Consider the following 13476-nt stretch of genomic DNA (forward strand, 5'->3'; position numbering starts at 1 on the left):
AGATCTCAACCCCATAGAAAATCTTTGGAGGGAGTTGAAAGTCAGTGTTGCCCAGCAACAGCCCCAAAACATCACTGCACTAGAGGAGATCTGCATGGAAGAATGGGCCAAAATAGCCAACAAAGGGTATATAACAAAGTATTGAGATAAACCTTTGTTATTGACCAAATACTTATTTTCCACCATAATTTGCAAATAAATTCATAAAAAAATCCTACAATGTGATTTTCTGGATTTTTATTTCTCATTTTGCCTGTCATAGTTGAAGTGTACCTATGATGAAAATTACAGGCCTCATCTTTTTAAGTGGGAGAACTTGCACAATTGGTGGCTGACTAAATACTTTTTTGCCCTACTGTAATTACTAAAATACGCTTAAGTGTCAAAAGTAAAAGTATAAATCATTTCAAATTCTTTGTATTATGCAAATCAGTTGGCACCATTTTCTTGTTTTTAAAAAAAATGTATGGATATCCAGAGGCACACTCCAACACCCAGACATCATTTACAAACAAAGCATGCGTGTTTACTGAGTCCACCAGATCAGAGGCAGTAGGGATGACCAGGGATGTTCTCTTGATAAGTGTGAATGGACCATTTTCCTGTCCTGCTAAGCATTCAATATGTAATGAGTAGGTTTGGGTGTCAGGGAAAATGTATGGAGTAAAAAGTACATTATTTTATTAAGGAATGTAGTGAAGTAAAAATAAGTCAAATATAAATAGTAAAGTACAGATTCCCACCGCCCCCAAAACTACAACTTAAGTACTTTATACCGCTGCACTCTTCCCCCATCCTCACCTCCAGGAATTCCTGGCTGACCATGTTAGTGCTGCATAACCTATTGGAGCCAATGCAAACACAACACTATTTAGGATATCTAGTTTATTCAATTGGTATACTGACTTGCTTTTTGAAAGAAATCTTGAACATATTGCAAAGCAATTGTTGTCCCACAGGTGTCTGGAGGCTATCCAAGGCTTTAAAAGAAATCAAGACAACTACTAGACATTTACACAATTGTATTTATTTCACCTTTCATGCTACACAAAGATACATAGAATAGATTTTTTCAAAACGAATTAAATCTGTTAGTTGGACTTATTGCATCCGTTACTGAAATGGTTGTTCCAATTTGGATGTTTTATGTAGTCTACTGTATTAATCTTTCTAACCCTGGCAGTCATTGTGAATGCAGATTGTGGGGGAATTAAAGTTATAATATTCAGATATCCCCAGTCAGTGTGGATTGCAATTGGAATCAGATATCACTTTGAAGGCCTGCATAATGTGACTTGATGCTGGTTTTGCAGGTAACCAGCATATATTGGTATGCTGGTGACTAGTTTGTGTGTCCAAAACACAGCAAAGGCTGGCCACCTGCGAAAACACAACAAAGTCTGGCCACCAGCGAAAACACAACAAAGTCTGGCCACCAGCGAAAACACAACAAAGTCTGGCCACCAGCGAAAACACAACAAAGTCTGGCCACCAGCGAAAACACAACAAAGTCTGGCCACCAGCGAAAACACAACAAAGTCTGGCCACCAGCGAAAACACAACAAAGTCTGTCCACCAGTGAAAACACAACAAAGTCTGTCCACCAGCGAAAACACAACAGTCTGGCCACCAGCGAAAACACAACAAAGTCTGACCACCAGCGAAAACACAACAAAGTCTGGCCACCAGCGAAAACACAACAAAGTCTGTCCACCAGCGAAAACACAACAGTCTGGCCACCAGCGAAAACACAACAAAGTCTGACCACCAGCGAAAACACAACAAAGTCTGACCACCAGCGAAAACACAACAAAGTCTGTCCACCAGCGAAAACGCAACAGAGGCTGGCCACCAGCGAAAACACAAGTCTGGCCACCAGCGAAAACACAACAAAGGCTGGCCACCTGCAAAAATCCAACAAAGTCTGGCCACCAGCGAAAACACAACAAAGTCTGGCCACCAGCGAAAACACAACAAAGTCTGGCCACCAGCGAAAACACAACAAAGTCTGGCCACCAGCGAAAACACAACAATGGCTGGCCACAAGTGTAAACAACGAAAACACAACAACAGCCGGCCACTAGCGAAAACGCAACAATGGCTGGCCCCCAGTGAAAACCCAAGAGCGAAAACACAACAAAGGCTGGCCACCAGCGAAAACACAACAAAGGCTGGCCACCAGTGAAAACACAACAAAGGCTGGCCACCAGCAAAAACACAACAAAGGCTGGCCACCAGCGAAAACGCAACAGGGGCTGGCCACCAGCGAAAACGTAACAGGGGCTGGTGACTAGCGAAAACGCAACAGAGGCTGGTGACTAGCGAAAACGCAACAGAGGCTGGTGACTAGCGAAAACGCAACAGAGGCTGGTGACTAGCGAAAACGCAACAGAGGCTGGTGACTAGCGAAAACGCAACAGAGGCTGGTGACTAGCGAAAACATAAAGGCCTGCGAAAACACAATGAAGGCTGGTCACCAGCAAAAACACAACAGTGAAAAGACGACAACGGCTGGTCACCAGCAAAAGCACAACAAAGGCTGGTCACCAGCGAAAGCACAACAAAGGCTGGTCACCAGCGAAAGCACAACAAAGGCTGGTCACCAGCGAAAGCACAACAAAGGCTGGTCACCAGCGAAAGCACAACAAAGGCTGGTCACCAGCGAAAGCACAACAAAGGCTGGTCACCAGCAAAAGCACAACAAAGGCTGGTCACCAGCAAAAGCACAACAAAGGCTGGTCACCAGTGAAAGCACAACAAAGGCTGGTCACCAGTGAAAGCACAACAAAGGCTGGTCACCAGCGAAAGCACAACAAAGGCTGGTCACCAGCGAAAACACAATTAAGGCTGGTCACCAGCGAAAACACAATTAAGGCTGGTCACCAGCCTAGGCTGCTCTATGCTTTCCCCCCCAGCATGGTTACAGCCAAATCAAACACTAAGAGGAGATACAGTAAGATGTTGATAGAGCACCCTCTCCTGGTAGTTCTGCTACAGTACACTGGAAATAATACTCTAACCCAGAGGTTCTTAAGCTTTTTCAGCTTGAGACTCAAATGAGAAATGTACCGTCTCCACACGAACCAAATTAAGAAACATAAATGTTTACTCATAACTCGACCCACCTCTCACATGCTCAGGGCACACTTCGGGTCCCAAACCATAGTTTAAGAAACCCTGCTCTCAATTACAAATTATGCAAATATCCCACTTCTGATTTCTTATATTATCCCATGGGATCACATTTTCCTCCATTCCCAAACCCTTTCAGATTATAGAAACAATATGTCAGTTTCTCACATGATGTCCATGCCAATCTATCATGTTTCAGCACATTCTATATATGAGCGGTCTTCTTCTAGCCTGGGTATCAATCTGTTGGTTGCATCATGCTAAGGAGTTGGAACGATAGCAAACAGGTCTGGGACCAGGCTATTCTTGTTCTACTTTAATCTAAATTTGGACCTTTCTGAATGGGGCAACCAGGAAAATGTATTAATGGACCAGGTGGGTGTTGTTGTTTGGCTTATAGCCTACCTCCAGTGAGGTGAGAGCAGCTGTGATCTTTGTTCTCAATGATAAATAAGGTTGTGTTCTGCTGTGAAGCCATGCTTAACCCAGGTCCCTGCCTAGCGACATGGCTAATCTGTGTCACAGCAGGCAGCAACTCAGTATGTCATCAGTGTCACAGCATGCAGAAACTCAGTATGTAATCTGTGTCACAGCAGGCAGAAACTGTATTCTCCCACCCTCAAGAAAACCAAGTCGATATATACCACAAAATAATGGTTCACTGTGGCAGCTCATGGGTCCCCCAGTATTGTCTGTCTGCAACCCTACCCTGTCTGAGTGACTGATGGCCTCGGTAATGGTGGAATAGAAAACACCTTTAGATGGGATCTTTCTCAGCATGGACCACCTTCAACTCAACCATTTCTTAATAAGTCAACAGTCGTGGCAATAAATATTTTATTGTGACCACGAAAACTACACAAGATCTTGACAAGTATTACATATCACTCTGGTATTTTCCTTTTTTCATTGGTGTCAAAATGTACATTATTTTATCATGTATACACATACAGTAGCAACAGCTTTTTCAATAGAAAAAGGCACGCAATGAAACTAGATGGCACATCTTTACATATCGTAAAGAAGTTTCAAATACAGTACATATACAACGAAGAAAATATATATTTGTTTTTTTGAAGGCTCAGTCAATGCAATTGCAGATCTAAAAGGCAATTCTCCACAACTGTTACAATGAGTGTTCCAAAAGCATCCAAATCCAACATCCACCAGAGTCCAACCATTCAATAACACCTGCTTTGAGACACGATCCCATCATGTGCTTATGCTGTACAGTCTATCGAGCTCAGAGCAGCCATCGGAAAGAAAATAGACCTTTTCAGAAGATGGGCCTTTATTTTCCTTTTTTCTATTTTTTAAAGTAAATTCATCCCAGCATAATAGTTCCTGAAAGTGTGCAGCACTGAATGAAGGAGCCTCCACCCCTCTGCTCTCCTCTCTCCGAGATGTGACAGAGCTGGCTTCCTGTGGACTGAACAGTAGCACTGTAGACGGAGAGAATGTGCTTATAAAATGGCATCCTATTACTTATAAAGTGGGCAGAGGCTTAGCATCTAGGACACCTCGCACCATTGGATGCCTTTTCCCCATATTCTAAATGTCCAATAGAAGTGCACAACTTTTGCCCAGGGCCCATAGGGATCTAAGTGTACTATATTCTGAATAGTGTGCCATCTAAAAACAGCTAAGGTTCTGTAAATGCCCTCCACAGAATAGATGAGCCTATCACTGACTGAACACCGGCCACAGGCCATTGTCTGTGTCTCTCCTGAGTTCTCTCCCTCCTGAGGGACTAAACAGCAGCATCAGACTGAATCAGCTGTCCTGTGCTTTGAGTGGACTGGAGGGAGCAGTTCTGAACTGGGGGAGGTAGAGGGGGACACTCCTCATCCCTACCACCGACCCCTCGTCACTGTACTCACTAAACATAGAGTCCTGACTCCCGAGCAAAGGGATGGACTCAACGGACGAGCCCCCTCTCCCCAGAACCATCACCTCTTTGAGAAGCATAGCCCTTGTGTCTTCCTCCTCCTCACTCTCCTCCTGACAGTCCATCCCCAGGTAATACAGGTCCTTCTCCTCAATTACCTCTATCCCCCCATCCCTCTCTCCTCCCAGGGCCTCATCCTCCTGCTCTGAAGTCTCGGAAAACTCCTCGATAGAGTTGTAAGAGCAGGAACGCCGTGGGTCCAGGTCCGACTCTCCGGCTCCGGAATGGGAGATTTCCAGCTCCCACAGGCCTCCGGGGAAGGAGCCCGAGATGTCGGAGTTGTTGCCTGAGAAGTTGCCCTCGTCGCTGGAACTGCTGAGGCTGCCCTCCTGCTTGTAGAGGTGGTGGGGGTTGTCAGAGAGAAGCACGGTGGCGTAGGTCACTGACGGCTGGGCTGAGCTCTCCAAACTCCTGGGGAGATCTGGGAGTTGGAGGCTCTCCTCCTCCTCTGGGAGCCCAGGCACCTCTGAGTCCACACAGAGAGCTGGGGAGGAGGCTGGGATCAGATCCTTGTCTGAGCCTGACGTAGGGGGCCCAGTCTTCTCCATGATGGTGGCCTGGGAGATGGTCTCTGAGACGAGGAGTAGTGGCCAGGCTGGCAGACCCTCTGGGTGGCGGAACAACTGCTCCATAGTGTCAGCCTGGACAAGAAGATAGGAGGAGAGTTAGGACTACAGCAAGGTGAACAAGACTATGGATTAGATATGACTTTTTCAATACTGTGGCAAGCTGTCCTACACAGCACATGCATTTTTTGGTCTCTATGGTCTCTTACTGTGTTAGTAGCCTGCTATATCTTTAAGTGTGTTTTCATGGCTAACTGTGTGTGGAGTAATATTCCTGTACACCTCACCTTCCCGAAGTCAATCCCCTGAGCCCAAGAACAGTTGTTGGGGTTGGGAACATCTTTCCACATAAACTTCTTCATGCTGGGATTCAGACAGAATAGAATTTAACAACAAGGTATGGAGCCTTTCAGTCTCCAATCCAACACTCTCACTCATATACATTTACAAAGCGTAGTGCGTTTGTGTACGGATGTGTGCTTAGGTGTAGCTAGGACTGAGGGCAGCATGTGTATGTGAAGTGAGCGCCTCACTCGCTCACCCCCTTTCTCAGAACACATTCAGCCAATCACCATAGTAATTGAGCCCTGAGGACATTCTGTACATTGTTGAAATGTCACGTATAATCGAATTCCATTCCTAATCAATGTGTCTGACTGTGTTCCTCAGATCAATAACTACCTGGTATCACCATTTTAGTCTTAACCACCTGCACAGAGGCAAAAAACATTGATCTTCTCTTTCTAATGTCAGACACAGTCCAAAAGTACTTTCTGTAAATACACCACTGGTATAGAACAGAACACACCACTGGTATAGAACAGAACACACCACTGGTATAGAACAGAATGCAACACTGCTATTGAATGTCTACGACTGAGCAAAAATCTGTTAGCAGTATATACAGTTCATTGTCAAATGATTAAACTTTAAATTATATTCAATAATGATGTGAAATATAATCTTACTGGTTTTGGGATATGACCAGGGTGACGAAGAGGACAATGGAGAGGAAGGCGATGATCATCAGAAGCATGTAGGCAGCAGGCCCAGCATCACTCCCGCTAAAGACTGGAGGACAGGACAACACCCTGTGTAAGTCTATCAGTCAATCAATCAATCCACATTGGATCATATTCCTATTGACAAGATGGCACCAGAGATCAACCAATTTTTTGTGTGTTCATTTCTTTGCGTTGTTTGTAACTTATTTTTAAACTTATTTTGTACATAATGTTGCTGCTTACCGTCTCTTATGACCGAAAATAACTTCTGGGCATCAGAACTGCGATTAATCACCACGGACTGGCAGAATACTTTTTTTCCTTTAACGAGTCCGATGTGAATGACATACTGCTTCCCGGGAACAGGCCCAGATCCCCGTCATTTGTGTGAAGAGAAGGCGGAGAAAAAGGGTCTAGAGGGCGGGCTGCCTTCTGAGAATTCGTAGCCAATCTAATAAACCCCAACTTCCTTCCATTCTGATAGCAAACGTGCAATCTTTGGAAAATGAAATCTACAGCGAACCATTAAACAGGCAAAGTGTCAACACAGGACTAAGATCGAATCGTACTACACCATCTCTGACAATCGTCGGATGTGGCAGGGCTTGCAAACTATTACAGACTACAAAGGGAAGCACGAGAGCTGCCCAGTGACACAAGCCAACCAGACGAGCTAAAGTACTTCTGTGCTCGCTTTGAGGCAAATAACACTGAAACATGCATGAGAGCACCAGCTGTTCCGGAAGACTGTGATCACGCTCTCTGCAGCTGATGTGAGTAAGACCTTTAGACAGGTCAACATTCACAAGGCCGCAGGGCCAGAGGGATTACCAGGATGTGTACTGCGAACATGCGCTGACAAACTGGCAGGTGTCTTCACTGACATTTTCAACCTCTCCCTCTCCCTGTCTGAGTCTGTAATACCAACATATTTTAAGCAGACCACCAGAGTCCCTGTGCCCAAGAACACTAATGTACCCTGCCTAAATGACTAGACACGTAGCACTCACATCTGTAGCCATGAAGTGCTTTGAAAAGCTGGTCATGGCTCACATCAACCCTAGACCCACTACAATTTGCATACCGCCCTAACCAATCCACAGATGATGCAATCTCTATTGCGTTCCACACTGCCCTTTCCCACATGGACAAAAGAAACACCTATGTGAGAATGCTATTCATTAACTACAGCTCAGCATTCAACACCATAGTGCCCTCAAAGCTCATCAATAAGCTAAGGACTAAACACCTCCCTCTGCAACTGGATTCTGGACTTCCTGGCGGGCCGCCCCCAGGTGGTGAGGGTAGGTAAGAACACATCCGCCATTCTGATCCTCAATTCAGGAGTGCGTGCTCAGTCCCCTCCTGCACTCCCTTTTCACTCATGACTGCACGGCCAGGCACGACTCCAACACCATCATTAAGTTTGCAGATGACACAACAGTGGTAGGCCTGATCACCGACAAGACAGCGTATAGGGAGGAGGTCAGAGACCTGGCCGTGTGGTGCCAGGACAACAACCTCTCCCTCAACATGATCAAGGCAAAGGAGATGATTGTGGATTATAGGAAAAAGAGGACCAAGCATGCCCCCCCCCCTCCCCATTCTCATCGACGGGGCTGTAGTGGACCAGGTTGAGAGCTTCAAGTTCCTTGGTGTCCATATCACCAACAAACTAACATGGTCCAAACACACCATGAGTCGTGAATCGGGCACGACAAAACCTATTCCCCCTCAGGAGACTGAAAAGATGGATCCTCAGATCCTCAAAAGGTTCTACAGCTGCACCATCAAGAGCATCTAGACTGGTTACATCACCAGGCGCCTGCTCGCATTCGACCGCAAGGCACTACAGAGGGTAGTGCATAAGGCCCAGTACATCACTGGGGCCAAGCTTCCTGTCATCCAGGACCTCTGGATGGCATATGAAGGAAGACCCTAAAAATTGTCAAAGACTCCAGCCACCCTAGTCGTAGACGGTTCTCTCTGCTACCACACGGCAAGCGGTACCGGAGCGCCAAGTCTAGGTCCAAGAGGCTTCTAAACAGCTTCCACCTCAAGCCATGACTCCTGAACATCTAATCAAATGGATACCCAGACTATTTGCATTGCACCCCCCCTCTTTTATACCGCTGCTACTCTCTGTTATCATCAATGCATAGTCACTAACTCTACCTACATGTACATATTACCTCAACTAACCAGTGCCCCCGCACATTGACTCTGTACCGGTACCCCCCCCCCTGTATAGTCTCGCTATTGTCATTTTACTGCTGCTCTTTAATTACTTTTATTTCTTATTCTTACTCATATTTTTTTTTTAACTGCATTGTGGTTTAGAGGCTCATAAGTAACCTGTTGTATTCGGTGCATGTGACTAATAACATTTGATACCAATACATTACCTTAGAGGAACTGTGATAAAACACTTCTAGAATTGGCACTACATTTTTTAACATATGACTTACATTATAGATGCATGCATTTCAGTGCTTTAATATATAAAATAAACACAATCCATACTCGTATGTCAAATACATAGGCTGCGTTTACACAGTCAGCCCAATATTGATCATTTGTCCAATTATTGTAGAAAGATCTGATTGGTCAAAAGATCCAAATTGGGCTACCAGTGTAAATGCAGCCATTGAGACACATTTTTGGCCTGTTGTATTGTATGTTCCTATCTTGAGGGAGGGCTTACCTTTAGTATACACTGGCTCTCCTTCTCCATCCGCGAACACTGGATACAAAATAAACTCGTACTCATCAGTGTCATAGAAATGACCTGGGAAATATAGTCAGAGGACAGAGAGCGGCTCAGATTAAAACAGATTGAACCATTTAGTCACAGAGAACAGAGGCTCAGATTAGAATAGACTGAACCATATAAAGTCACAGAGAACATAGAAACGTGCAGATTAGAAAAGATTGAACCATTTATAGTAACAGAGTAAAGAGAGGCTCAGTTTAGAACAGATTCAACCATGTCTATAAAACTCACTAGAGGGCGCCAGAAGCTCACAGCCAACAACCTCTTAAACTGGAACTCCAAACGAATTGAAGTGCCACAGTTTGACTAGAAGCTGTTAATGGAGCCTCTTGGACCTAGACTTGGTGCTCTGGAACCGCTTGCTGTGCGGTAGCAGAGAGAACAGTCTATGACTAGGGTGGCTGGAGTCTTAACATTTGTAGGGCCTTCCTCTGACACCACCTGGTATAGAGGTCCTGGATGGCAGAAAGCTTGGCCGCAGTGATATACTGCACCGTACGCACTACCCTCTGTGGCACTTTGTGGTCAGATGTCAAGCAGTTTCCATACCAAGCGGTGATGCAACCGATGGTGCAGCTGTAGAACTTTGAGGATCTGAGGTCCCATGCCAAATCTTTTCAGTCTCCTGAGGGGGAATAGGCATTGTCGTGCCCTCTTCACGACTGTATTGGTGCGTTTGGTCCATGATAGTTTGTTAGTGATGTGGACGCAAAGGAACTTGAAGTGATTGGGGGTATGCTCAGCCCCACTTTTCCTGTTGTCCACAATCAGCTCTTTTCTCTTGCTTACATTGAGGGAGAGGTTGTTGTCCTAGCACCACAGTGCCAGGTCTCTGACCTCCTCCCTATAGGCTGTCTCGTTGTTGTTGGTGATCAGGCCTACCACCGTTGGGTTGTCGGCAAACTCAATGATGCAGTCATGGGTGAATAGGGAGTACAAGAGGGGACTATTTTTAATTTTATTTCACCTTTATTTAACCAGGTAGGCTAGTTGAGAACAAGTTTTCATTTACAACTGCGACCTGGCCAAGATAAAGCAAAGCAGTGCAACACAAACAACAGAGTTACACATGGAATAAACAAGCTAAGAACGCACCCGAGGGCTCCCACGTTGAGGATCAGAGTGGCAGATGTTTTGTTGCCTACCCTTACCACCGGGGGGGAGGCCCGTCAGGAAGTCCAGAATCCATTTGCAGAGGGAGGTGTTTAGTGCAGGGTCCTTAGCTTAGTGATGAGTTTTGTGGGCACAATGGTGTTGAACACTGACCTGTAGTGAACAAACAGCATTCTCACATAGGTGTTTATTTTGTCCAGGTGGGAAAGGGCAGTGTGGAGTGACAAGCCTTTCAAAGCACTTCATGGCTACAGACGTGAGTGCTATGGGTCAGTAGTCATGTAGACAGGCTACCTTGGGGATCTTGGGAACCGGGACTATGGTGGTCTGCTTGAAAATGTAGGTATTACAAACTCGGTCACGGAAAGGTTGAAAATGTCAGTGAAGACACTTGCCAGTTGGTCTGCACATGCTCCGAGTATGCATCCTAGTAATCTGTCTGAATGTTGACCTGTTTAAAAGGTCTTGCTCACATCGGCTACGGAGAGTGTGATCACACAGTCATCCGGAACAGCTGGTGCTCTCATGCATGGTTTAGTGGGGCTTGCCTCGAAGCGAGCATAGAAAGCATTTAGCACGTCTGGTAGGCTTGAGTCATTGGGCTGCTCATGGCTAGGTTTCCCTTTCTAATCCGTAGTAGTTTGCCAGCCCTGCCACATCCGATGAGCGTCAGAGCCGGTGTAGTAGGATTCGATCTTAGTTATGTATTGACGCTTTGCCTGTTTGATGGTTCGTCGGAGGGCACAGGGCAATTTCTTATTAGGGATTTTCTTGTCTCGCTCCTTGAAAGCGGCACCTCTAGCCTTTAGGTCAGTGCAGATGTTGCCTGTAATCCCCGGCTTCTGGTAGGGATATGTACGGTCTCTTTAGGGATGATGTCATCGATGCATTTATTGATGAAGCCAGTGACTGATGTGGTATACTCCTTAATGCCATCGGATGAATCTCGGAACACATTCTGTAGTAGCAAAACAGTCCTGTAGCTTAGCATCCACATCAGACCACTTCCGTATTGAGAGAGAGTCATTGGTACTTCCTGCTTTAGTTTTTGCTTGTAAGCAGGAATCAGGAGGATAGAATTATGGTCAGATTTGTCAAATGGAGGGTGAGGGAGAGCTTTGTATGCTTCTCTGTTTGTGAAGTAAAATTGGACCAGAGTTTTTTTTCCCTCTGGTTGCACATGTGTAGCTGTTATCTTGCTGATGAACAGAAAACCCAGCCAACTGTATATTATCAATTTCCTCGTTCAAACACGACTCTGTGAAACATAATATATTACAGTTCTAATGTCCAGCTGGTAAGATGGTCTCGAACCGAGCTCTACCAGTTTATTCTCCAGTGATTGCACGTTCGCCAGTAGGACGGATGGTAAAGGAGGATTATCCACTCGACAAATTCTCACAAAGCACCCTGATCTGCGCCCACTGTTTTGGCGTCTCCTCTTTATGCGAATGACAGGGATTTGTGCCTGGTCCGAGAGGAGCCATACATTTTTGGCCTTCGATTTGTTAAAGAAAGAGAATGAAAGAGAGAGAGAGAAAGAATGAGAGGGGAAATGAGACGGCAAGGTACAACAGGAAGTACATGTTCATACCATATAGGTAGAGGAGCTTGTCAGTAGGGGGAAACCTGGTCCACCTCTCTCTGCTCTCTGGGGTCTGGTCCGGCCTGTCCTGGTGGTTCTGACCGGACCACTCTACGACCAGGGACCACGGTACACTGCTGTTGGGCTGCAGAGACCACAACAGGACCACACAACTACTGTTCACACGGGACGCACTGAATGAACGCACACACTGACCTGGAGAGGGAGGGGCAGAAAAGGGAGGACGAGAGAAAGTGGGGAAAGGAAAGGACGAGAGAGAGAAATAAAAATGAAGTTTATATTTTCTCTTCATGAAAAAGCGGTCGGCTGCGAATGCCCTCACGCGTCTGAGCGGTCGGCTGTGAATGCCCTCACCCACTAGTAGACTTATGATGACTGTGGTTTGAGTTCTGACCCTCTACTGGATGTCCAGTAGGAACAATGCCGATACTCCTTTCTGTCTTCATCATCAACACACACGCACACACTTAAGTGTAACTGTCACTAAGGAAGAGGGATAATGCCCTCGAAGCCGGTGGTTGGAGGATATATTGGCAAGGTTTGCCAGCCCACGACTTTCTCGGGCCTAACAACTCCCATGCCAATATATCCTCCAACTACCGGCTTTGAGGGCATTATCACTTTTATCCAACAGGTTACCAACATATTCAAATAATGATCTACATATTTTCATTAAAACCATTTTTATTAATTCATTCGTAGTATTTCATCATTCCACAAGATATCATCCCGACACAAATCTAGAGACGCGACCCAGTCGTTCATTCTTTTGTTCTGTAGCTATAGACGCGAACCAGATGTTCATTCTAAATGGTCCATTGCAATACTGACTTAAATAACTAATCACACACACACACATAATTAAATCATAACTTGATTACAAATTACGTCATAAAGGAAAACGTCCCTAGCGGGCGGAACAGATATGACAGCTTGTTACACAAAAGAAAAGGTCTGGGTTTGAGTGAAAGAGCGGGAAGACTGAGGAACAAAGGGCGAAGCTGTGCTATCGTAAATGCAGTATCTTATGCATTCTAAATTACCACCAATTTGGAAAAAGAAAATGCTATATTTACTCTGAGCTGCGCTTCGGTAGGTTGGTGGGAGATGGAAGGCCGTGTTGCCCAACCGAGTCCTTTGAAGCATGTCTCTGCTGGTAAATTGGTTACGTTGTAGTAACGTCGTTTGTGTGGTATGTCGGGATACTCTGTCTGTTCATTCCTAACCTGCGTTTGCAGCTGCTGTTGCTAACTCAACGGCTAGGAGGTATCACTTCTGTAGTGAATAAGAGTTCAAAGTTCATACCATTCGCAACCAAAGCTCACGCTGATGTT

At 45.5% G+C, this 13476-nt stretch overlaps 1 protein-coding gene across 4 annotated transcripts in view; it reads right to left on the reverse strand.

Annotated features, from left to right (window-relative positions):
- Positions 1-1011: 1011 nt before the first annotated feature.
- lepr (leptin receptor) overlaps positions 1012-13476 on the reverse strand; it is an 80203-nt gene continuing 67738 nt past the window's right edge. For all 4 annotated transcript variants that reach the window (XM_021604608.3, XM_090236206.1, XM_021604607.3 and 1 more), the window contains 5 exons: positions 12131-12337; positions 9355-9438; positions 6615-6717; positions 5934-6009; positions 1012-5721 (listed from right to left, as the gene is read on the reverse strand). In XM_021604608.3, the coding sequence (XP_021460283.3) occupies positions 4906-5721; positions 5934-6009; positions 6615-6717; positions 9355-9438; positions 12131-12337 (1286 nt within the window). In that variant the 3' untranslated portion in view covers positions 1012-4905. The remainder of the gene's footprint in view (positions 5722-5933; positions 6010-6614; positions 6718-9354; positions 9439-12130; positions 12338-13476) is intronic.

The sequence above is a fragment of the Oncorhynchus mykiss genome, chromosome 5 (assembly GCF_057628025.1).
Source record: "Oncorhynchus mykiss isolate SJ-2025 chromosome 5, ASM5762802v1, whole genome shotgun sequence".
In the NCBI taxonomy this organism is placed as follows: Eukaryota; Metazoa; Chordata; class Actinopteri; order Salmoniformes; family Salmonidae; genus Oncorhynchus; species Oncorhynchus mykiss.